Source organism: Aquarana catesbeiana, linkage group LG02, assembly GCF_042186555.1.
Source record: "Aquarana catesbeiana isolate 2022-GZ linkage group LG02, ASM4218655v1, whole genome shotgun sequence".
NCBI lineage: Eukaryota > Metazoa > Chordata > Amphibia > Anura > Ranidae > Aquarana > Aquarana catesbeiana.
In genome coordinates, this window is record NC_133325.1 from 654032877 (window position 1) to 654057096 (window position 24220).

General features: G+C 44.8%; 1 protein-coding gene across 3 annotated transcripts in view; it reads right to left on the minus strand.

Moving 5' to 3' along the window:
- MTMR4 (myotubularin related protein 4) overlaps positions 1-24220 on the minus strand; it is a 151555-nt gene that overhangs the window by 21721 nt on the left and 105614 nt on the right. For all 3 annotated transcript variants that reach the window (XM_073616546.1, XM_073616544.1, XM_073616545.1), the window contains 8 exons: positions 19266-19379; positions 18210-18409; positions 17932-18060; positions 15108-15219; positions 11885-12080; positions 11595-11780; positions 4938-5108; positions 4640-4794 (listed from right to left, as the gene is read on the minus strand). In XM_073616546.1, the coding sequence (XP_073472647.1) occupies positions 4640-4794; positions 4938-5108; positions 11595-11780; positions 11885-12080; positions 15108-15219; positions 17932-18060; positions 18210-18409; positions 19266-19379 (1263 nt within the window). The remainder of the gene's footprint in view (positions 1-4639; positions 4795-4937; positions 5109-11594; positions 11781-11884; positions 12081-15107; positions 15220-17931; positions 18061-18209; positions 18410-19265; positions 19380-24220) is intronic.

Sequence of the window (24220 nt, forward strand, 5' to 3'; positions counted from 1 at the left end):
GATCTCCTTGCTCCCCTTTTCCTCTAAACAACCAACTGAGTGACCACCTCATTAAGAATAACCTTCTTGATCCCTTTCAATCTGGATTTTGCCCTCAACACTCCACAGAAACTGCTCTTTTAAAACTCACAAATAACCTACTAACTGCAAAAACCAACAGACACTATTCTGTACTCCTACTTCTGGACCTTTCAGCTGCTTTTGACACGGTTGACCACCCCCTCCTCCTCAAAAAACTTTACTCCCTCGGTCTCTGTGACTGTGCTCTTCAGTGGCTCTCATCCTACCTATCCCAACGCACCTTCAGTGTCACTTAAAAGTCTACTTCCTCCTTCCCTTCTCCATCGGGGTCCCCCAAGGTTCTGTTCTTGGACTTCTTTTATTTTCAGTCTACACCTCTTCCCTGGGTCAGCCTCTCAGGGCTTTCAATATCATTCCTACGCTGACGACACACAAATCTATCTCTCCACCCCTCAACTCACTCCATCAGTCTCCTCACGCATCAGTAATTTACTGACAGACATATCTGTATGGATGTCACACCACTTCCTCAAACTCAACTTGTCCAAAACCGAGCTTATATTTCCTCCCCCACGTGCCTCTTCCCCTGACTTATCTTTAAAGAGCAATGGCACAACCATCCACCCATCCCCACATGTCAGCGTGCTAGGTGTTATCCTGGACTCTGAACTCTCCTTTCGGCCCCACATCCAATCACTCTCCAAAGCTTGCCGCCTCAACCTCCGCAACATCTCTAAACTACGTCCCTTTCTAAAAAATACAAAATAAGTGCAGCGCTAAAACTAAATGAATTAATAAAACATGCTAGAAAGAATCATACAAAAGTGATTGATCCACCAAGCAGTATATTAAAAAACACAACAGGTCTCCTATAAAGGATAGAGACAAATGTCTCAACATATGTCATATGTGAAAAAATTATTATAAAGCATAAAAAAGTGATAAAGTAAGTCCCAAAATTGTTGCAGAAAAAAAGTCCATAAGTGAAGTAAGTGGATGGTCAAAATGAATATATTCAGGAGAAATGTGACACAGGTGAATCCAACATCCAAAGTGACTTGCACCCAAGTGAGGTATGAGGCTCCTTACCAGCTCAGGATGACCACCATGACAGTGGTCCCACCAGGCATTTGGGAAATTAACAGGTCACCCACAAACCTATGCCGACCTTTCCAGTATGTAGAACCATGTATTGAATAGTGGCTGCTTAACAGAGCGGTCCCTTCCTAGCGAAGCACTCCCTCACTGTGCTTCGCTAGGAAGGGACCGCTCTGTTAAGCAGCCACTATTCAATACATGGTTCTACATACTGGAAAGGTCGGCATAGGTTTGTGGGTGACCTGTTAATTTCCCAAATGCCTGGTGGGACCACTGTCATGGTGGTCATCCTGAGCTGGTAAGGAGCCTCATACCTCACTTGGGTGCAAGTCACTTTGGATGTTGGATTCACCTGTGTCACATTTCTCCTGAATATATTCATTTTGACCATCCACTTACTTCACTTATGGACTTTTTTTCTGCAACAATTTTGGGACTTACTTTATCACTTTTTTATGCTTTATAATAATTTTTTCACATATGACATATGTTGAGACATTTGTCTCTATCCTTTATAGGAGACCTGTTGTGTTTTTTAATATACTGCTTGGTGGATCAATCACTTTTGTATGATTCTTTCTAGCATGTTTTATTAATTCATTTAGTTTTAGCGCTGCACTTATTTTGTATTTTTTGGTGTATGGAGTTTAGTATTGGACTTTTTTAGTGCTGGCAGCTTTTACACTTCACATATCATTTTACACTGTTCTAGCGCAGCGTTAACCCTCTCCTTGGGTTTTTTTTGATCTTACGTCCCTTTCTAACCAATGAAACCACAAAGCTCCTGATTCACTCCCTGGTTATCTCTCGCCTTGACTACTGCAACTCCCTTCTCATTGGCTTACCTTTAACCACTTCCCACCCGGCCCATAGCAGTTGACGGCCGGGCGGTGGTTCAGTTATCCTGAATGGGCATCATATGACGTCCAGCAGGATAACATGGGGGCGCGCATCGCCACCGATCTTGGTAAAGAGCCTCCGGCAGAGGCTCTTTACCACGTGATCAGCCGTGTCCAATCACGGCTGATCACGATGTCAATAGGAAGAGCCGTTGATCGGCTTTTCCTCAATCGCGTCTGACAGACGCGAGTAGAGGAGAGCCGATCGGCGGCTCTCCTGACAGGGGGAGTCAGCGCAGCCCCCCCTCAGATCACCACACTGGACCACCAGGGATCATCACTAGGACCACAAGGGAAGGGGCAACATGTGGATGGCCAGGTATGTACCCCATGGCCATCCACATGTGCCCAATCTGTACCAATCAGTTCCCACAAATGGGCACTGATTGGCACCAACATGTTTCAGGTCTGCCCAGCAATGCCACCAGTTTATTCAGTGCCACCAATCAGTGCCACCTGTCAGTGCCCATCAGTGCCACCTGTCAGTGCCCATCTGTGCCCACCTATCAGTGCCACCTATCAGTGCCACGATAAGTACCCATCAGTGCCACCCATAAGTACCAATCAATGGCACCTACGAGTGCCCATCAGTGCCGCCTATGAGTGCCCATCGGTGCCACCTATGAGTGCCCATCAGTGCCGCATACCAGTGCCACCTATCAGTGCCCATCAGTGCCGCCTATCAGTGCCCATCATCAGTGCCCGTCAGTGCCACCCCATCAGTGCCACCTCATCGGTGCCCATCAGTGCCGCCATATCAGTGCCCGTCAGTGCAGCCATATCAGTGACCGTCATTGAAGAAGAAAACGTACTTATTTACAAAAAAATTTAACAGAAACAAAGAAAAACTTGTTTTTTTCCAAAATTTTCAGTCTTTTTTTATTTGTTGCGCAAAAAATAACCGCAGAGGTGATCAAATACCACCAAAAGAAAGCTCTATTTGTGGGAACAAAATGATAAAAAGTTTGTTTGGGTACAGTGTTGTATGACTGCGCAATTGTCATTCAAATTGCAACAGCGCTGAAAGCTGAAAATTGGCCTGGACGGGAAGGTGTCTAAGTGCCTGGTATTGAAGTGGTTAAATAGACTATCCCCCCTTCAGTCAATCATGAATGCTGCTGCCAGACTCATCCACCTTACAAACTGCTCAGTGTCTGCTACCCCTCTCTGCCAATCCCTCCATTGGCTGCCACTCGCCCAACGAATTAAATTCAAAATACTAACAATAAGTTACAAAGCCATCCACAACTCTGCCCCCAGCTACATCACTAGCCTAGTCTCAAAATACCAATCTAATCGCCCTCTTCGTTCCTCCCATGACCTCCTGCTCTCTAGCTCCCTCATCACCTCCTCCCATATCCGCCTCCAGGTCTTCTCCTGAGCCTCGCCCATCCTCTGGAATTCCCTACCCCAATCTGTCAGACTGTCCCCAAACTTATCCACTTTTAGGCGATCCCTGAAAACTTTCCTCTTCAGAGAAGTCTATCCTGCCTCCATCTAACAACTGCACTATTTTCTCCATTAGCTCATCCCCCACAGCTATTACCCTTTTGTATAACCTGACCCTCCCTCCTAGATTGTAAGCTCTAACAAGCAGGGCTCTCTGATTCCTCCTGTATTGAACTGTATTGTAATTGTACTGTCTGCCCTAATGTTGTAAAGCGCTGCGCAAACTGTCAGTGCTATATAAATCCTGTATAATAATAATAATAATCAAAACATTTTTTTTTTTTTTAAAGCATCAAATTAGAAAATTTTAAGTAAAATTAACAATAAAAAAAAAAAAAAAATTTAAAGTGCCCCTGTCCCCGTATGCTCGCACGCAGAAGCAAACGCATACGCACATATGAAAAGTGTTGATACCACACATGTGAGGTGTCGCCGCGAACATTCGAGCGAGAGCAATAATTCTAGCCCTAGACCTCCTTTGTAACTCAAAACATGTAACCAGTAAAAAAATTTTAAAGTGTCACCTATGGGGATTTTTAAGTACCAAAGTTTGGCACCATTCCACGAGCGCGTGCAATTTTGAAGCGTGACATGTTAGGTATCTATTTACTCAGCGCAACTTCATCTTTCACATTATGCAAAAGAATTGGGCTAACTTTACGGTTTTGTTTTAAAGCATGAAACAGTTTTTTTCCACCCCAAAAAAAACGCGTTTTAAAAATAGCTCCGCAAATACCGTGCGAGATAAATAGTTGCAATGACCGCCATTGTATACTCTAGGGTCTCTGCTAAAAAACATATATAATGTTTGGGGGTTCTATGTAATTTTCTAGCAAAAAAATGATGATTTTTACATGTATCAGAGAAATGTCAGAATTGGCCTGGTGGGCAAGTGGTTAAGGGTGTGCACACTTATGCAACCATTTTTTTCCCTCCACCTAAAAGATTTCAGTTTGTTGTTCAACTGAGTTGTACAGTTTATAGCTCACACTGAAGATGGTAACAGTTCCGGGATGCTTTATCTTAGCCTCATTTTCTTACATCACAGAAACCTGACATTTTAACAGGGGTGTGTAGGCTATTTATATCCACTGTGTATGTACGTACATATATATATATATATATATAGCAATGTTGTATGTGTCCTTTAACTGAAATACAAGCAGTGTTACCTGTCCAGGGACCTGGAATTAAAGTCTGGGCCTTGAGAGGCTGGGGAAAGGTAAAGCTCCATGCCATCATCAATGGGTGTACAGGGTGAAGATGCGGGTAGATACACCGCTGTCCAGAGCTGAAGAGCCCGAACGTGACAAACTGGATGTAGAACCTAAAGAACAATGCGAGTGAAAACTTCGGTACAGAAACCAACTGTCAAATTATTAAAAAGCAGAGTTTATGTATACACTGTCTGTATGGTAGATTCATGCATAAGATGGAAATTTTTTTTCCTCAGTAGTTTATTCCACCTACCAGCTCTCCACCGGGCATGTAGAGCAAGTTGTGAAAGTTCTTGTTGCCTGTTCTCAGTAGGGACCACACTGAGCAGGTCCGCTTGAAGATATTGCGCTGTTCTCGCTCACATGGGTTGTTGGCGAGGAATGTTCCATAGAGGCAGGAGTATGTGTGTTGTACTAACTTCACCTATATGCCAGAAAAAGATGCTATTATCAGCATATGCTTGTAATACTGTGGAAAAAATCTCTGGTACTAATATCAGATTCATGAATGAACAATTTCTTGGAGAGTTGTTAATAGTGAGGTACATAAAAAAAATAGGATTTTTATAACAGCTTACATGTAAAATCCTTTTCTTTTGATGTACATCACAGGACACAGAGCCTCAGTAATTACTGATGGGTTATATAGGGTATCACTAGGTGAATGGACACTGGCACACCCTAAACAGGAAGTTCAGCCCCCTATATAATCCCTCCCCTTACAGGGATACCTCAGTTTTGTAGCAAAGCAATATAAGTATATTAGAAGAGGGGCGGGACCTCTGTGTCCTGTGATGTACATCAAAAGAAAAGGATTTTACAGGTAAGCTGTTATAAAAATCTTATTTTCTTTCTCGTACATCACGGGACACAGAGCCTCAGTAATTACTGATGGGATGTCCCAGAGCAATGCTATTTGAGGGGAGGGAACCACACAACGTAGGGTGTAATCAGACCTGAGGACCTCATACTGCTGCCTGCAGCACACTACGCCCAAAGGCGATATCCTCATGCCTTCCCACATCCACCTGATAAAATTTGGTGAATGTATGGACTGAAGACCAGGTTGCGGCCCTGCAGATTTGAGCCATAGAGGCCTAGTGATGCACCGCCCAAGAAGCACTAATAGCTCTTGTGGAGCGTGCCCTAATTTGAAAAGGTGGAATTTTCTGTTTCAAACCATAAGCTTGAATAATCATTTGTCAAATCCATTTTGAAATAGTAGACTTTGACGCAGCCTGTCCTCTATTGGGACCTTCTGGCAGTATGAACAAAACATCCGTTTTGCGAATTTGAGCAGTTGCTTTCAGATAAGCCTTGACTGCTCTTACTACATCCAAATAATGTAGTGACCTTTCTTCCCTAGAACAGGGATCTGGAATATAGGAAGGCAGAACAATATCTTGGTTTAGATGAAAACCTGAAACCACCTTCGGTAGAAAGCTAGGATGAGGGCGCAATACCACTCTATCCTTGTGTATGATTAAATAAGGCTCTTTACAGGAAAGAGCTGCTAATGGCTACCAGAAAAAATTAACTTTCTTGTCAATAAGACCAAAGGAATTTGACGTATTGGTTCAAAAGGCTGTTTCTGTAAAACTGACAGAACCAAGTTCAAGTCCCAAGGGTTTAGGGGCGCCTTAACCGGAGGATTAAGACGCGTTAACCCCTGCATAAAGTTTCGGACCAAAGAATGTGAAGCAAGTGGCCGTTGAAATAATACTGATAAGGCCGAGACCTGGCCCTTGATGGTACTCAAGGCCAGCTTTATTTCTAATCCCATTTGTAGAAAGTCAAAAATTCTACCTATTACATATTTTCTGGGATGCCAACCCCTGGATTCACACCAGGATATATAAGCTTTCCAGACTCTATGATAAATCACTCTGGAAGCTGGCTTCCTTGCATTGATCAAGGTAGAGATCACTGGACCTGAAAGCCCACGACTCTTCAGAATGTGGGTTTCAATAGCCAAGCCAAATTTAGCATTTGTAAGGCAGGATGGTACACTGGACCTTGAGATAACAGGTCTGGACGTGACGGTAGGGTCCACGGGGAACCTACTGTCATCCTTACTATTTCTGCATACCAAGCTCTCCTGGGCCAAGCTGGGGCCACTAGAAGTACCGACTTCCTTTCCTGCCTGATCCTGCGAAGGAGTCATGGCAGTAGCAGAATAGGAGGGAATGCATAAATCAGTGAGAACCGATGCCACGGAATCACCAACGCATCTGTCCTGTATGCAAGAGAATCCTTTGTTCTTGCCACAAACTTGTCGATCTTTTTGTTGAATCTGGATGCAAAGAGATCTACATCTGGAACCCCCCATCTTTGGCATATGTCCCAAAAGACGTCGGGGTGAAGAGACCATTCCCCTGGGACTAACCGCTGGTGACTCAAATAGTCCGCCTGCCAGTTCTCTATCCCCGGAATGAAAACTGCCGATATGCATGATACATGCTTTTCTGCCCAGACTAAAATCTGGTTCACTTCTCTCTGAGCTGCCCGACTCTTGGTGCCTCCTTGATGATTGATATAAGCCACTGCTGTGGCATTTTTCGGACTGGATCCTGACAGGGCAACCCTGCAGCCTGAGAGTCCAGGCCCTTAGGGCTAGATATGCCGCACGGATCTCCAGAATGTTGACGGGTAAGGTCCTCTCGAATTTGGACCATTCCCCTTGGACCGCAGACTGTTCCAGAACTGCTCCCCAACCCGAAAGACTGGCATCCGTTGTTATCACCGTCCAAGTAACCGGTAAAATGGATTGCCCCTTCTGCAGGCTTTCGGGTATTAACCACCAACTGAGGCTCTGACGCACTGCACGAGACAGGTGCATCGGAAAATCTAATGCCTGAACCCTCTTGTTCCAAGCAGACAGGATACTGTGTTGCAGCAGTCTTGAATGAAACTGAGCATAGGGAACTGCTGCGAATGAAGCCACCATCTTTCCCAGCAGCCTCATACAAAGACGGACAGAAGGACCCTTTTTGGTCCTGACTACCAGAATCAGCTCTCTTAAGGCAGTGATCTTTGCCTGAGGTAAAAATACCTTCTCTTGGCTTGTATCTATGATCAGGCCTAAATACTCTAGTCTTCTTACTTGTTTTAAGAAAGACTTTTCTAGGTTGAGAATCCAACCTAGGTGTTCCAGGTAGTTGACTGTGGTCATCAAGTTCCCGCTCAAACAGGCTCCCGACCGGTCTATCAAGAGCAGGTCGTCTAGGTATGCTATGACAGTTATACCCTGAGCCCTTAATCTGGCCAGAGGAGGAGCCAAGATCTTTGTAAACACCCGGGGTGCAGTGGCTAGTCCGAAAGGTAGGGCCACAAATGGAAAATGGCGTCCTTCTATTTCAAAGCGCAAGTACCTTTGATGAGCAGGAAAAATGGGTACATGCAGATACGCATCTCTGATGTCTATTGATGCCAGAAATTCTCCTCCCTGTAGGATGGAGACTACTGATCGGATTGATTCCATGCGAAAGGACCGAATCCTTAGGAATCGTTTTAGATCCTTTAGATCCAGGATGGGTCTGACATCTCCATTTGGTTTTTGAACCATAAAAAGGTTGGAATAAAATCCCAATCCTTGATCTTTCGTGGGAACCACCATGATGACTTTTTGCGATAATAGTCACTCTAATCGTAGAAGGAGCGAATGCTTTTTCTCTGGATCCCTGGGGATATTTGATCTGAGGAAACGAGGAGAGGGGAATTCTTGGAACTCCAGTTTGTAACCTAGAGTTACCGTGGAGATTACCCATCTGTCCTGGAAATCCTCCTGCCAGAGCTTTGAGAACCGTAGCAGTCTTCCCCCCACCCGAGCGAGCGGGGGCGCACCTTCATAAAGAGGCTTTAGCGTCTTGCCTAGCAGGCTTCCTCCCCCAAAACTTCTTTTGTCCCTGGGGTCGACTCTGAAATTTATTTATGGACCCTGACGGAGGAGGCCGTCGCGACTGCCTGGAGGCGGATGCCCCTGGCATTGGGGAAAGAGCCCGTTTGAAAGAGGGACGCTTACTCCTTTTTTTAACAGGTAAGAGAGTGCTTTTCCCACTAGAGATCTTTTGGATATAATTGTCCAAATCCTCTCCAAACAGCCTTGCACCACGAAATGGAAATCCAGCCAGAAGCTTCTTACATGGTGCTTCGGCTGACCAATTTTTCAAACATAAGGTTCTACGCATATTTACCAACCCAAGTGAAAGACGAGAGGTTTGGATGATAGAATCTCTGATGGCGTCAACAGCAAAACATAAGGCCGCTGGAAGATTAGCCAATTCCTGGGCCTGCTGTTCAGGTAGAACCTTGAGGACCTGCTTAACATGGTCTCTTAAGTATTGACAGACTCCGATTGCTGCCACTGCAGTTTGAGCTACTGAACCTGCTAAGGAGAAAATATCTTTCAACAGGGATTCCATTTTTCTATCAACCGGATCCCTGAGCATCTGAGCATTGTCTATAGGACAAGTCAGACTTTTATTTACGGAGGAAATGGCGGCGTCAAGGGCCGGTATCCCCCACATCTTTATAAACTTTTCTTCCATAGGATAAAGTGTTGAAAACTTTTTAGGCGGAAAAAAAGGTTTATCTGGGTGATCCCACTCAGAATAAATGAGCTTTTCTAGCAAATTATGAACAGGAAAAGCATGTGTTTGAAGAGGCTTCAGTGACCCCAAAGAAGAAGAGAATTCTTTAACTGACTCAGATGCAGGTAATTTAAATGTAGAGCGGACCAATCCAGCAAGGATCTGTACTAAGACCTTCTCATCTTGAGAAGCTGAAGAGGGCCCTTCTCCACTTGATTCCTCAGAGGAGGAATCATCAGTCCCATCCCGATCCTCTGAATAGGATTCTCCTCCTTTTGCCCCAGAGTTCCTCTGCCTTAGGGTCCTGGGTAACAGAGGAAGACCTAGTGCGTTTTCTTCCACTGAGTGAAGATGCGATTAAGGCCATTAATCTTTCCTCTAGTCCATTAATGGTTGAGGAAAAAACCTCCTGTGTAATATATACAGGGGCTGAAGTGCAAGAAGCAGATGCAGCCCCCGACCCCAACGGCTCTCCCTGGTTGGCCATCCCAGGTCCTTCAGGGGGGGAAGGCGCTGCAGAAGGGGGGTCCTCAGAGCCTGAGGGAGATCCCCTAGAGCCTCTGGCTTTTGGGGTATTTGTACCTCTTCTACCCATAGTGCAAAGCAAACAAGGTGGAGGTATCACACAAATGAAACACTGACTGCTGAGCGATGTAGTACAGCAACTGTCGCTGCTACCAATGCCCAGTCAAATGTTTCTTAGTAAATGCTGCCTAGGAGAATGCCTGTGTCCCACCTTACATGCGACCGTCAGCTCTGTGTCCCTCCATAGGCTGTGTGCACCTGAAAAGTGTGCTTCTTATAGCCTGTGCAGCCGGCGATGTGGGCGTCTAAGCACGCCGGACGTCACGCTGACGCTCCGCCCCCCCTCCTCTGACCACCCCCCCCGCCCACTCCTCGTCTCTTTCAAAAATGCGCGCTTTCAGGCGCGAGCCGACCCCACGGGACAAGCGTGGAGGGGAGGCTGGGGTGGAGGAGGAAGGAGAGAGGCCGGCAGATGATGGGGTCCGCCAAATAGTAATGGCGGCGGTGATAGTGCGGTATACTACCGCCTCTCAGACCACCGTGGCCCCTCCTAGTCTTGGGGGAATACCTTGAGGTAGAGCCCCCATCCCATCCTACCTGGAGCTCGGCTGGAGGAGCTGTGCAGCGTGAACACTGAGACAGATAATCAAGCATGTGAAGGTATGTGCTCTTGGCAGCCCCCGGTGGCAACAATAGGCATAGCATACATTTACTAAAAAGGAGAAACCTACTAGAATTAAAAAAATTCTGTGGAATCTCCCTTACCTTATCCAGATGCAGGGTTCTGTTATACAGACCCAATCTTCACCTCTCACGGTGGGCTCCGTTTGGAAAACCTTCAGAGACTGGGGCCCCCTATGGATAGGGGGATCCGCAGTTCTGGGCCTGTAAAGCACCCCGCCAAGAATAAGGCTAGAAAAAACAAATTCTGAAATGCGGGGTCCAGCTCTCTAAAAAGAGAAGCGTTACAGGCCTTTGGACACGAGGCCCGGGTACCATCCAATTCGGCCTAGAAAGGACACTTTGAAATGGATCCGGTTCGCCTGGCTTGCCCCAGTATAGGATATTCCCTTTGGAGCTCAGCACAGCACATCTTTACACATGACCAACACCTAAGACACTAGCGAAAAAACTGAGGTATCCCTGTAAGGGGAGGGATTATATAGGGGGTTGAACTTCCTGTTTAGGGTGTGCCAGTGTCCAATCACCTAGTGATACCCTATATAACCCATCAGTAATTACTGAGGCTCTGTGTCCCGTGATGTAAGAGAAAGAAAAAAAAGATAGGTCTCTGAACAGTCACAATTTTAGAGATACTGAACTCCACCACTGGTAGAGATTGTTTTCATTCAGGTAATAGCATAGAAATCTGTGTCTTGCAGAAATTGGCCCCTATTGTTTTTACTATAGTACAAAGATTCCAAACACTAATAATGATAAATACAAAATTTAAATATAAAATAAAATTGGGGGAAAAAAAGAAGGAAGCCAACAGCAGGTGTTCCAAATGCTAGCCTAATCTTCATTTATAGTCCTGTACATGCTTTGCAAACTAGCACATATTTAATGCCTCCATGTTGGCGATTGCTGGATTCTTCACACTAATCTAAGTAATTTTCTACAATGTGGGAAAAATGATTGCAATTAGGCTCTCATGGTCATTTCAAGGAAGGATGCAAATGTGCCATCTATTCCACACAAGAAGAGCACAGAAAAGAGTAAATTTTTGTCCTAATGACCTAAATATATACAACAAAAGTAATCATTTAATAGCTACATAAAAACAAATGCTTTACCAGGAAGGCATGGTTGAATTCAAAGAGACAAGGAAACTGGTGAAGTAACTGATGCACACAGTCCAGCCATTGTAAAAAGACTGGACACTGTTCATTTTGATCCTCAGCATTCTCCTGATGACCACAGCGATCACCAAACTTATGGCCATAGTCTAACCAGTCCGTCTCCACCAACACTTGGAATCCCTAGAAGTGAAAAAAGCACAGTTAAACAAAAAGCAATCAGTAACATAACCTTCTTCATATGGTGTAGGATACATACATACATATATATATATATATACACATACTTCCAAGGTCCGGTAATATGGATCCAGTAGGATTTTCGCCAGGGATACAATCTGTGGTGTTCGGTCCCAGCCATCTGAACAGTGAACCAGCACAGGGCGTTCCTCCCGATCCACAGCACTGGCCACAACAGTGCCAGCTTTCAACATGACAGAGAGGTGCTGAAGCCACTTGGTGCTTTCCAGTGCTGACAGCCAGCTATAAAGCACAAAGAATTTTACCACCTGACACAAGATCGTTATAGTGGTGTTAGTTCATGGAAATTAAAAAAATAGACATGCCAAGGCTTATGAGATGAAGAATAAATATCATAAATTATGCCGATAGTGTACTTGTATCAGATACACACAATAGGCAGCCAGATTTGGAGGGAATCAAACAGACCAGTCACTTATATAAAACAGCACATTAAAGGAAATCTACAACCTTATAAAAAATATTTTAGATATACATGTTTAGGTAACCAGTTAATATAAAAAACCCTTAGCAGTGTGTTAAAAAAATAAGAGCCAGGGATCAGTAACCCTCTGCCCTGGCACGCGGCCGCATTAAAGATGGCACACGAGTGAATTTTGGGACAGCCTCCCACACAACAAAGCAAGGAGCATGGTTGGTTCTTCCGACCTCCTTTCCTGTCGAACTCCATTCTCACTCACCTCACTCTGTGCCTGCATTGAGCAGACATTAAAAGCTAGTGTTGACATGGCCGGATCTAGTGGGTGCTGCCAGATGTAGGAGAGATTGTGTGGGCTACTCCTGTCTCGGTCTTGGCTGTCCCGTCCTCTGGTTGTCTTACCCACCGGGGGATCAGCGGAAAAGACAGCCAGGACAGACAGGAGTAGTCTACACAATATACCATATACAAGAGAACAGGGATACATGGGAAGGTGGAGTTATTTTAGGCTACATAGTACCATTCTAATTTTGAACTGGGAGTTATGCGTGCTCTCCCCGTCTGTTCCATTGTCTCCAAAGTATAGGTTGAGCCTTAAGCCTCGTACACACAGTTTGATTGTTGGAAGGGGATTGTCTGTTGACAGACTGCTGTCCTAAATTCTTACCGTTAGTACACTCCTTTAGACAATTGTTTTCCAATTTTTGGCCAACAAATGTTGGATGACAGGCTAGTACATTTTCGGCGGACAACGGCCAGTACAATGGTCAGTACACAAATCCGTCACACAAAAGTCAAAAGTACAAACACACATGCTCGGAATCAATGCTCACAAAACATGAAATTAGCAGAAGAGGCCCAAAGGGTGGCGATCAAGAGCTGAAATTCCTCGTAGTACGTCACTACGTTTGTGTTGTCGAACGACAATTTGCATACCGTTAGTATGCAAGACAAGATCCTGGCACACGCCCTTTTAACAAAAATCAGACGCTCGGTTGGCCATGTGTACGAGGCTTTAGCCTACTGCAACTCACTCCTCATTGGATTACCTTTACATACACTATCCCCCCTTCAGTCCATAATGAATGCTGCTGCAAGACTCATCCACCTTACCATCCGTTCAGTGTCCTCCACCCATCTCTGCTAATCCCTCCACTGGCTTCCACTCACCCAACGAATAAAATTCAAAGAACTAACCATAATTTACAAAGCCATCCACAACTCTGCCACCAGCTACATCACTAACCTAGTTTCAAAATACCAAACAAGCAGCTCTCTACGGTCCTCCCAAGACCTCCTGTTCTCTATCTCCCTTGTCACCTCCTCCCATGCTCGCCTCCAGGATTTCTCCAGAGCTTCTCCCATCCTTTGGAACTCCCTACCCCAATCTGTCCGACTGTCCCCTAATCTATCCATCTTTAGACGATCCCTGAAAACCCTTCTCTTTAAAGAAGCCCATCATGCTTCTAACTAATACACTGTTTTACTTTCTTCATCAACTCATCCCCCACAGCTATTACCTTTTGTATCAATTGACCCTCCCTCCTAGATTGTAAGCTCTAATGAGCAGGGTCCTCTGATTCCTCTTGTACCAAATTGTAATGTAACTAATGTCTGCCTTCATTTTGTTAAGCGCTGCCCAAACTGTTGGCACTATATAAATCCTGTATACTAATAATAATAATAATAAATAATAATAATAGTGACACTTCTCAGCTGATTTTATCGTTGCATGGTCTCTCCCTCCCCCTGCTGTGAGCTGACTACACCTAGCCCCCCTTACCCTGGATGTTGTGAACCAGATACTTTATGGCGCCAATGTTTTGATTGACATATAATACCAATAGGATCTCCTGAGGAAGCTTTTGGGGAAACGCATAGTAATTTCTATTGGTAAGAATACTCCGATTCCTACGTCTGGTCCTGCAGATGGGGTAAATATACCCACCTATATCCATATTACCATAAATACATAGTGGGCTGAATAGATGTAGGTTTACATATCTGGTCATTAACAATGGGAGACGATCAGTATATATATATATATATATATATATGTTTTTGTCACACTTTTATGAGATTTTAACATGTTGTTCAAATAAACTTTGTACATTTTTTTTTCTTTTTTATATTGGAGTATCCTTTCTTTCATACCTGGGATTACAAGTGGCAATCGATAAAGTCCTATTTTCTGCTCTTTTCATTTTTTCCACGTTTTACATGGATGTGGTACCACAATATACAGGCTAGGTCTCTAAATTCTACTTATCTTGACCGCATATTGTATTTCCGTCTGTTGGGCAATGTCACACTTGCAATTCTGTTGCTGGCAACAATTCCCCAATGACAGGTTCCCTATATAGAACAGAGAGACATTCTCCTGTTTCCACAGCACTGCCAGGGAGGGAGATTCTACATTGCTTCTGTCAGTGAAGGCATTGGAAACAGACAAGTAGTGCCCTTTCTAGCTATCATTTCACCAGCGACAGGATAGCAACGTGACATGATCCTTGGGGGATGTGGACTTCACAGATAAGGTTATCTTCACAGAATAGGTTAGAGCATTGTTGATTTTGTTAGGTGGCCAGTTGAATAATCGTTCTGTAATTAAAGTTGTCACTGTAGTGCACTCTCATTACAATGCTAGACTGCAGAAAACCAATAAAGTGTTCTTGATAATATATTCTGCTTCTAAAATGACTGCTTATACTGTGTACAGAGAACAGGTATGCACTACAGTCTAGGGTCGATGTCATATAATACTGTAATGGATCAAATATACCCCAACTGTACTTACTGTATACACAATTAGACACAAGGAGCACACTTACTTTCCAGGATCGGGCACTTGGTTACATACAGCTCGCAGGTATTGGAAGCTGTTCCGGATAGAGTGAATATTGGCCATTCCCATAAATACTACTTCACAATTTGGATAGTACTCTGGAAAAGTAAAAGCACAACACATTCCATTATCAATACTGGAAACTTGGTTCCCTCTAAATTCTGAGGAACTACCACTGGCTGGCAGAGCATTCTGAGACTTCTTACTTGAGCCCTAACAGGGCTGAGCACCAAAGGTGGTTTTAGGTGCACTGAAAGTGGTAGTAAACTTGCTTCATTTTTACCTACAGGTAAGCTTTTTAATAAGCTTACCTGTAGGTAAAAATAAATATCTCCTAAACGTGTACCGTTAAGGAGGTATTCTAGCAAACAGCAGCTGGTGACATCACCGGCAAGGAACGGCATACCCATGCCATGCCTTCAGAGCTGTGTGCTGTGGCTGAAAGTGCCATGATTGCGGCTTGGCCATTAAAAGAGGATTCAGCCCACGAACGCAGAGGGGAGATGGGGTGAAGATGGAAGGCTCTGCAACGGTGACTGCTGGAGGGCTTCATTTCAAAAGGGAAGTCTCTCATAATGTGCTAGTATGCAATGCATACTAGCACATGATCTAGCCTTGCAAGAAGAAACTGCACACATTCCCACACCCACATGCAGCTGCACATAAAAGGCGGTGCTTTAACAAAAATGTTATCTCTTAAATGACACCCCCACGCACTAAAAACATTTGGTTGGCTTGCCGCATGTGGAAACGCATGGCGAAAAAGCACATGTAATTTCTGTGCGACTGTGTTTAAAAAAACGTGCAGGGAACTTTTGCCTGCAGGGAATGCAGGCACAGCAACCCATTCAAATGAATGAGCTGCCTTGCCTGCGCAGACGATGCATGCAGAGCCGCATAGATGTGAACTGGGCCTAAAAATGCTTTAAACAAGCCCTCTTTGGGGAAACAGAATTTTCAAAGATAACTATAGAAGTCTTAGCTTTTTTGTATGCTGAGCAGACCCTGGCAGGCTGCTAAACCTAGAATATAAACACCCAGCAGGCGTTTTTAAGTCTTTAGGCTGACCATACACTGAACGAATTTCATATAGTTCCTGATAAATCAGCTGATATTTGCTCAGTAGGTGGCCCTCTCGACACATTCCAGCCAAGATCTTTTGCCGCGTACACACGATTGGACTTTACAGCATACTTGGTCCGGCGTACCGGATTTCGTCGAACAATTCGAAAGTTTGACGGACTTAGATCTGAAACATGTTTCAAATCTGTCCGACGGACTCGAGTCCAGTCCAAAAGTCAGCTCGTCTGTATGCTAGTCCGACGGACAAAAAACGTCGCTAGGGCAGCTATTGGCTACTGGCTATGAACTTCCTTGTTTTAGTCCGGTCGTACGCCATCACGTACAAATCCGTCAGACTTTGGTTGATTGTGTGTAGGCAAGTCCGTTCATTCAGAAACTCCGTCGTAAAGTCCGTCCAAAAACACGCCGGACAAAGTCTGCCGTAAAGTCCGCTCGTGTGTACGCGGCATTTGAATTAAAACTGTTGGCTGAACAGCAGTTATGCCCAGTCAGATGTGGTCACCATCTCTGTATCCTGACAGCCGCAGGCACTGGCTATGAGAATACAATAGTCGCTATGGGAGATTCGTCCATCCACACTGTACAGCGTTGATATGTTAATCTGTTTTGTTTTTTTATGGTTAGCCAATTCAAATTCCTTAAAAGGCAAAACAATGTAAAATAACAGCAGAATGGCTGAAATAAGTAAACATCATGGTTATTTTATTTGTCATGATTTGCATCCTAGGGAGATAGGAGGTCAGGCAGCTGACAGGGCAGAAATGACCCATAACACTAAAGCTGAAATGTCAGGCTCAAAAGAAGCTAAAGGATCAAATAAACTTTTTTTTTTCCATAAGCCCAACCATGATTAGTTATGTTTAAAGTGAACTTGTCAACAGATCAACGCATACAAATAAAGAGACAGCAGATACCATTTGTGAAAATTCTTCCCCAACATGCATTGGGAGCCCCTGAACCCAGGCTACAAGCAGTAAAAAAATGTGGCTCTGCTCTAGGATGGAACTTGGACATCTCCCCCACATCCATTAATGCAATGCATTACCAGTTATAAATAAATACATAAAAATTGGAATTAAACGTGGGTCCTGGGTTTTTTATTATAAAAGGTTGTATAGTTTAGACAGGTTAAAGTGGTTGTAAAGGCAGAAGGTCTTTTACCTTTGTGCATTCTATGCATGAACATAAAAAACATCTGTGTGTAGCAGCCCCCCCCCCCCCCCAATACTTACCTGAGCCTCATCTCTATCCAGCGATGTGCACAAATGCCTCGACCGTCCGGGACACTCCCGCCCAATTGGCTGAGACACAGCAGCGGCGCCATTGGCTTCCAATGCTGTCAAAGTCAGTCAGCCAATCAGGACAGAGAGGGGGCAGGACCAAACCACGTCTCGATGTCTGAATGGACACACAGAGCTGTGGCTCAGCTCTGGAGCCCCCATAGCAGGCTGCTTGCTGTGGGGCACTCAGCAGGAGGGAGCGGCCAGGAGCACCGAAGAGGGACCCGGGAAGAGGAGGATCCAAGCTGCTCTGTGCAAAACCACTGCACAGAGCAGGTAAGTATAACACTTTTTTTTTTAAATATCAGAGACTTTAGTATCAACTGTAACTTTAAACCAACACAGAAAAAAAAAAAAAAACACAACTTTAAGAATTTTTAAGAAAAAAAATCTGCAGTTAACTTCAGCACCAAGTAAGCCTTGCAAACATATTTGAATGTTCTCTACCTTCACATTCACAGCCTCCACCTTTCGCTCTGTTTGCCACAGCAGCAGTGTAGGATCGTGCATCCAGAATGAGGAGTTTCTGCGGTGGTGTGCTACCCTCCATGCCAGGACAGGCAGTCAGCGAAGAATCTATAAACCATGCCATTAAATGCAATTAACATAACTGAGAGGTAAATCTAATAAGACTGTTTGTAAATATATTGATAATTACAATTTATAGCTGCAGTACACGTGGCTTACCAAATTCATAATTAATAACTATAAAACATGCAACGTACCAAAATCAGTATCTGCATTCTCTGTCCCCTCACCAGTGCCTTTGTTATTCAAGCTGGTAGCAGCTGTGCGTCCTCCGGGGTTAAGTGCGCAGGCTTTTGCAATGGAAGTTACTAGATGCTCATCGTCGGCATTGCGCCATCCCCACCAGCTGATCTCTGGTTGGCTACAGCGAGCGATTACAGCCCCTGTTCGCGAATGTCTGCAAAAAAGAGTTGCTTACATTTTGCAGCCATATACAGCATGTACGTTTTATAATACAGCATGCCGGCTACAGTTGTCACTCTCAGCCTGCAGCTGGGGTCAAATGTTACAGGGCACACCATCTGCATGGAGCTTGAACGTGCTCCCCATTTCGTTTGACAATCCAAAAACATATTGGTAAGTTAATCAGAAGCTTAACCAAAATGGATCCTGTATGTTTAGGAGTTTTAGATTTTGAGCTCCTTTGGGAAACAAGGGCTGATGTACACTTGTGCTATAAACTGCTGTGTAATCTGTTAGGACTATATAGAGAAGAGAAACACAAAACTGCAAGCAAAGACAATTGGTTGTGTTTCCCCAACAGTAACTATTGGCTGGGTTCACATTGATGCGATACGTCACACTGCATGCGATTCACACAAGAGTCACACTGCATTCCTGTGCAAATCACATGCAATTCTGTGCGCTGCAATGTGAGCCCATCATTTAGCTTGAATCACACCGCATGAAAAAGGTGTGGCAGGCACCTTTTTTTTTTTTTGCCGCACTTTGCCGTTCTAGCAAACACACTACGTTCTGCGACCTGCTTTTGGGGTGCCAACTTTTAATTGACACCCGCAGATCACATAAACACGATTTCTATGCAGCGCGATGAGGGAAACTGTGCATTTCCCGCATCGCATCAGTGTGAACAGAGTCTCAAGCTAAAACAACTTGTAAAGTGGGACAATTCTGTTTTTTCCTTCACTCTATTTTTCACAAATCAGCCCTGATAAAAAAATGGATGGAAGCCATGTAGCTAAATGTAGCCAATTTTGCCCAGAAAATGGTATCACATCACCATCTGCTATTACCTGTACACAACAACAGGAATTCGTTTCCAAGATCTGAATGAGGCCACATTCTCAAGCTCTTTATCAGTAATCCACACTGGAACAAGCAGTTTTTGAGGGTAACTTGGACAAAGTCTGTGGTAGAAAGGAAAAAAAATACATACAATTAATGTTAAAGATTAGGAGCACCTGTTAAGCAGGATAGCAAAAACCTCCAATCAAAACCAAACTCTAGCCAGGACCTTTTCCTTTTTATCACATTTTGGATACAGCCTGGAAAGATTGGGGCCCTCTTAACTTCTTATTGCAGACTATGTCCAATTTTGGAATAAAGGCAACTTTCCTAGTAAAGTGTTATATTTATCCCCACTGGAGAGGTTTCCATTCACTTCCTGTCCAGGTGACTGGCATCACACAGAGAAGGAATTGAAGGGAAATCTCCTGAACAAGGACACAAAAACAGTATTTAAATACCGGGAAGGGGTACTAATCATTCACTAATCTATGCACTTCTATGTGGTCACTTACTCCCTACAAAAAGCCATAAAGTGGATCTGAACCCTAATTGGATGGCAATTTTTTTGCTAAATCACTGTGCATTATAAAGACAGTTTTCACTTTTTAACTGTTATTTGCATCTTCGTGCTGTCTATCTTCTCCATTCTCTTTCAGCTTCCCAATAACGACAATGGCGGACCAAGTCTGTGCAATGTGTTAGCACGGTCACTTATAGGGTCCCACCAGAAGCACATGTGACAGAATGACAATGTGGGAGAATTGAAAGACCATGTCATCCTTCATGGAAGTATCACTGTGTATTTTAGTAAAATCTGCAGAGGAAAAATGTTTAAACGCAGATTTTACAAATAAATTAAAGCTTACATGAGATTCAGTGATTGGGTTTAGATATACTTTTAGATTCTATCTTACCAATATTATTAATCAGGGTTTATCCCAAAACTTTCAAAAGGAATACCTTAAAGCAGAACTTCACCCAAAAGAGGAAGTTCCACTTCTTTGTATTTACCCCCCTGTCCTCTTTAAATTATTGGAAGTTTTTTGGGGGAGCGAGTACCTAGTTTTGACAGCGCAGCCCAAATTCTCCTCTTCTTGGGTCCCTCTTCTGTGCTCCTGGCCCCTTTCTCCTGTTGAGTGTCCCCACAGCAAGAAGCTCTCTCCTGATTGGCTGACTGACTGCCAATGGCATCGCTGCTGTGCCTCAGCCAACCAGGAGGGAGAGTCTCGGACGGCCGAGACACTCGTGCACATCACTGGGCAGAGATGGGGCTCATGTAAGTATTAGGGGGGTTGCTGCACACAGAAGGCTTTTTATTTTATTGCATAGAATGCATGAAGACTAAAAAACTTCTGACTTTACAACTTCTTTAAGATGCCAGCGCCTGGGTCTGAAACCAATTGAAGAATCAACTTGAGTGAGGACATCCCTGAATAACTGGGAGAGGTAAATGCCCGCAGCTACAGTATTTCTAGCTTCTGACTTGAAAAAAAAAATTGGGGTGAGAGTGGCGCTCCTTTAAAGTGGTTGTAAAGACTGAAGGTTATTTTACTCGCATGTATTCAATGCATGAAGGTAAAAAACCTGCTGCTCCCCCCACAGCCCCATTTTCCTCGGCTGTCCTGGGACTCCCTCTCCTCATTGGCTGATACAGCAGCAGGAGCAATTGCCTCCCAATGCTGTCAATCGCAGGCAGCGAGCCAATGAAGAGTGGGGGGAAGGGCTGAGTCACGGCTCTATGTGTCTTATGGATGCATAGAGCAGGGCTCAGGAGCGAACACGCACCAGTGCCCCCCTAGCAAATGGCTTGCTATTAGGGACATTGGTCAAGGGGGGTCAAGAGTGCCAGAGGGGGATTTGAGAAGAGGAGGATTAGGGCTGCTCTGTGCAAAGTGATTACACAGAGCAGGGAAGTAGAACAGGTTTGTTTTTTCTTTAGTTTTTTTTTAAAAAGCCTAACCTTTAATATCACTTTAAGAATCATACAGAATAAGTTTCAGGGACATTTATAGGTGCAATTTATCCAAATTGAAGAGAACTGGCACTGAGGGAGTACGAGGGCTGTCACTGATGACCTTGCTTTCGGAAAATGCTAGTTGCCTGGCTGTTATGCTGCATCAATGTTTTAATTGCATTCTGAGTCTCTGACCCAAAACAAGCATGCAGATTGGGAGTTCTGATGTCGCCCTGACTCTCCCAATCCTCATTTCTAAATGCAGGTTTGCTTTTTTTTTAAAATCAAAAATAAAGTTTAATGAGCATAAAAGTCAATACAGGATATCACATTCAAGATACAAGGTGCAACGGGCACCAACATAAATTAGTAGGATTTCACATAATTCTTGCTAGTATGAGTGATGGGGATGCTTGCTAAGCAGTCCTACTAGTAGGGTTAGAGGAGCAATCGGCATTAGTCAGTGCAGGTAGAGGAGTCATCCACCCATCTGTCCCAGATTTTATTAAACTTGCCGGGACATCCTTGGTGGGAGTAGAGGACTTTTTTGTAGGGAAGGAGGTTCACGGCCCTTTTCCACTGCTGGACGGTAGGGAAGGCGGGTCTAAGCCACAGCTGGGCTATCTGCATTCTGGCAGTGAAGAGGGTTTCCTGTGAGAATATCGTCAGCTACTTTTCCTCCTCTGAGATAGGGAGGAGGCTGAGTAAGCATTGATGTGGGCATAGTGATAGGGGATAGCCCATGTGATCATGGAGGAACTTGACAATCTGTGACTAGTATTACTAGATGGGTAGACAGGACCATATTAAGTGGTAAAAAGTGCTGTCAGTGTCGCCACATCTTGGGCAGGTTGGGTCGGCGTCTGGTTTACACCTGGATAGGTGGGAAGGGGTGAGGTAAGATCTATGGAGGATATATAGATGGGTAAGGCGGTCTGACAATTTAGGTAATACTTTTTTTTACAGGCTTCTAGTATTTCCCCCCATTGCTCTTCCTCTATCCCCTCCCAGGTCAGTCTCCCACTTAGTTTTCAACTGGTATGCATGTGCGGTGGCTGTGGGTAGAAGAAGGTGGTTGTACAGGAAGGAGATTCATTTCTTAGGGTCTTCACCAAGGACCATGTCCGCAAAGGTCATCGATTCCAACTTAGGGATGGAGGCACTAAATTGAGATTGAAGGGCATGACGGACCTGTAGGTAGCGGAAGAGCATGTGATTGGGAAGATCAAATTCTTCCTTGAGGGCCTGGAACGACTTGACAGCGCCTCCGGTGATGAGCTGGGATAAATATATGACTCTCCTGGCTACCCATAGCTTGTGGTTGGGAATAGTCATCATTTCAGGGAGATGAGGGTTGTCCCAGAGTGGCGTGTGAACATACGGGGGGGAGCCCCGGTGATGGTTTGTGCTAGCTTCCAAATTTTGCTGTGGTGTGATAGCATATGCCGCCTATCGCCTAGGCGAGAGAGGCCCCGGTGTTTGCAGAAAAGTATCTGGAAGGGGTGGGCTACTACGTCGGTGGCCGACGTGCATACCAGTGTGGAGTAGCGGAGCTTGTCATGTCTGTTAAAGCGGGGTTCCCATTTAAAAAAAAAAAAAAAATTAAAAGTCAGCAGCTACAAATACTGCAACTGACTTTTAATCGGACACTTGCCTGTCCCAGGGTCCAGCGATGAGGGGGATCGAAGCCCTGCTCATCCCCCCCCCCTCCGCTCGGCGGCACCGGCATTTTAACTGTGGGCGCCCGGCTGTGGCTTCACAGCTGGGCACCCACTGCGCATGCGCGAGCCGCGCGCCGTCACTGGCCCCGCAATCATCTGGGACCGGTCACGTGTCCCAGATGATTGACAAGAGGGAGGGTGGAGAGGCAGACTACAAGGGACCCCCTAGCAACAGGCATTTAGAGGTGAGTAAAAAAAAATTTTTCTCCAAATGTTTTTTTTTATTTTTTTTAAACACATTACTAATTTTTTTTTTTTTTGGGGTGGAACTCCACTTTGAGGTAGTAGAAACGGGATAATTGGGAGGCTATGTAATATAGTGCTAGGGCCCCAAACAAATGTGTTGAGTATGGACTCCCTGGATCTGAACACGTGGGCTGGAATGTATAGTGGGGCATGCCAGAAAAGGTAGAGTAATTTGAGGAGGAGAATCATCTTTACCAAATTGATACGACCCATGACTCCAAGAGGTTGTCTGGACCATATTTGGGTTTTGTTTTTGAGGAGATCATACATTGGTTCCAAGTTAAGACGTGTGTAGTCCGTAAGGGATCCGTAGCACTGTACACCTAAATATTTGAGCTTATTCGTTCTTGCTAGGGGGAGAGCCGCCTGTGCGGCTGTAGGGGCAGTGATATCTATGGGGAGGATTTGGGATTTGGACCAACTGATCTGCATTCCCGACAAAGTGCCAAACCGCTGGATAAGGTGCAAAGCCGCTGTCAATGAGGGGCCCACATCCTCCAAATAGAGAAGCATGTCATCCACATAGAGGCTGAGTACTTCAGTCACCTGCCCCATGCGGAGACCCCTTATGTCAGGGTGTGCCCTTATGGCGATTGGCAACGGCTCAACGGTCAATGCGTACAGCATAGGGGATATGGGGCATCCCTGGCGAGTTCCTCGGGACAGAGAAAATGGATCAGACTCCACCGAATCAAATACCTTGGTGGCATCAAGGTTAACCACGGCCCTTGAGCCAATGCTGTCATGTGTGGCCTGGAGGTTCATAAATAGTCTCCTCAGATTAAATGCAGTGTTTTTATTGGGCATGAAGCCCGTTTGGTCGGCATCAATAAGGCTAAGTATTACTTTGTTCAGTCTTAGGGCAAGAATTTTGGCGAGTATTTTGACATCTAATTGTAAGAGAGAGATGGGGCGAAAGGGTCTTTTCCTGGCTTCAGAGTAAGGACAATAATGCCGCGTACACACGGTCGGACTTTTCGTCTACAAAAGTCCGACAGCCTGTCCGACAGACTTCCGGCGGACTTTCGGCGGACTTGCA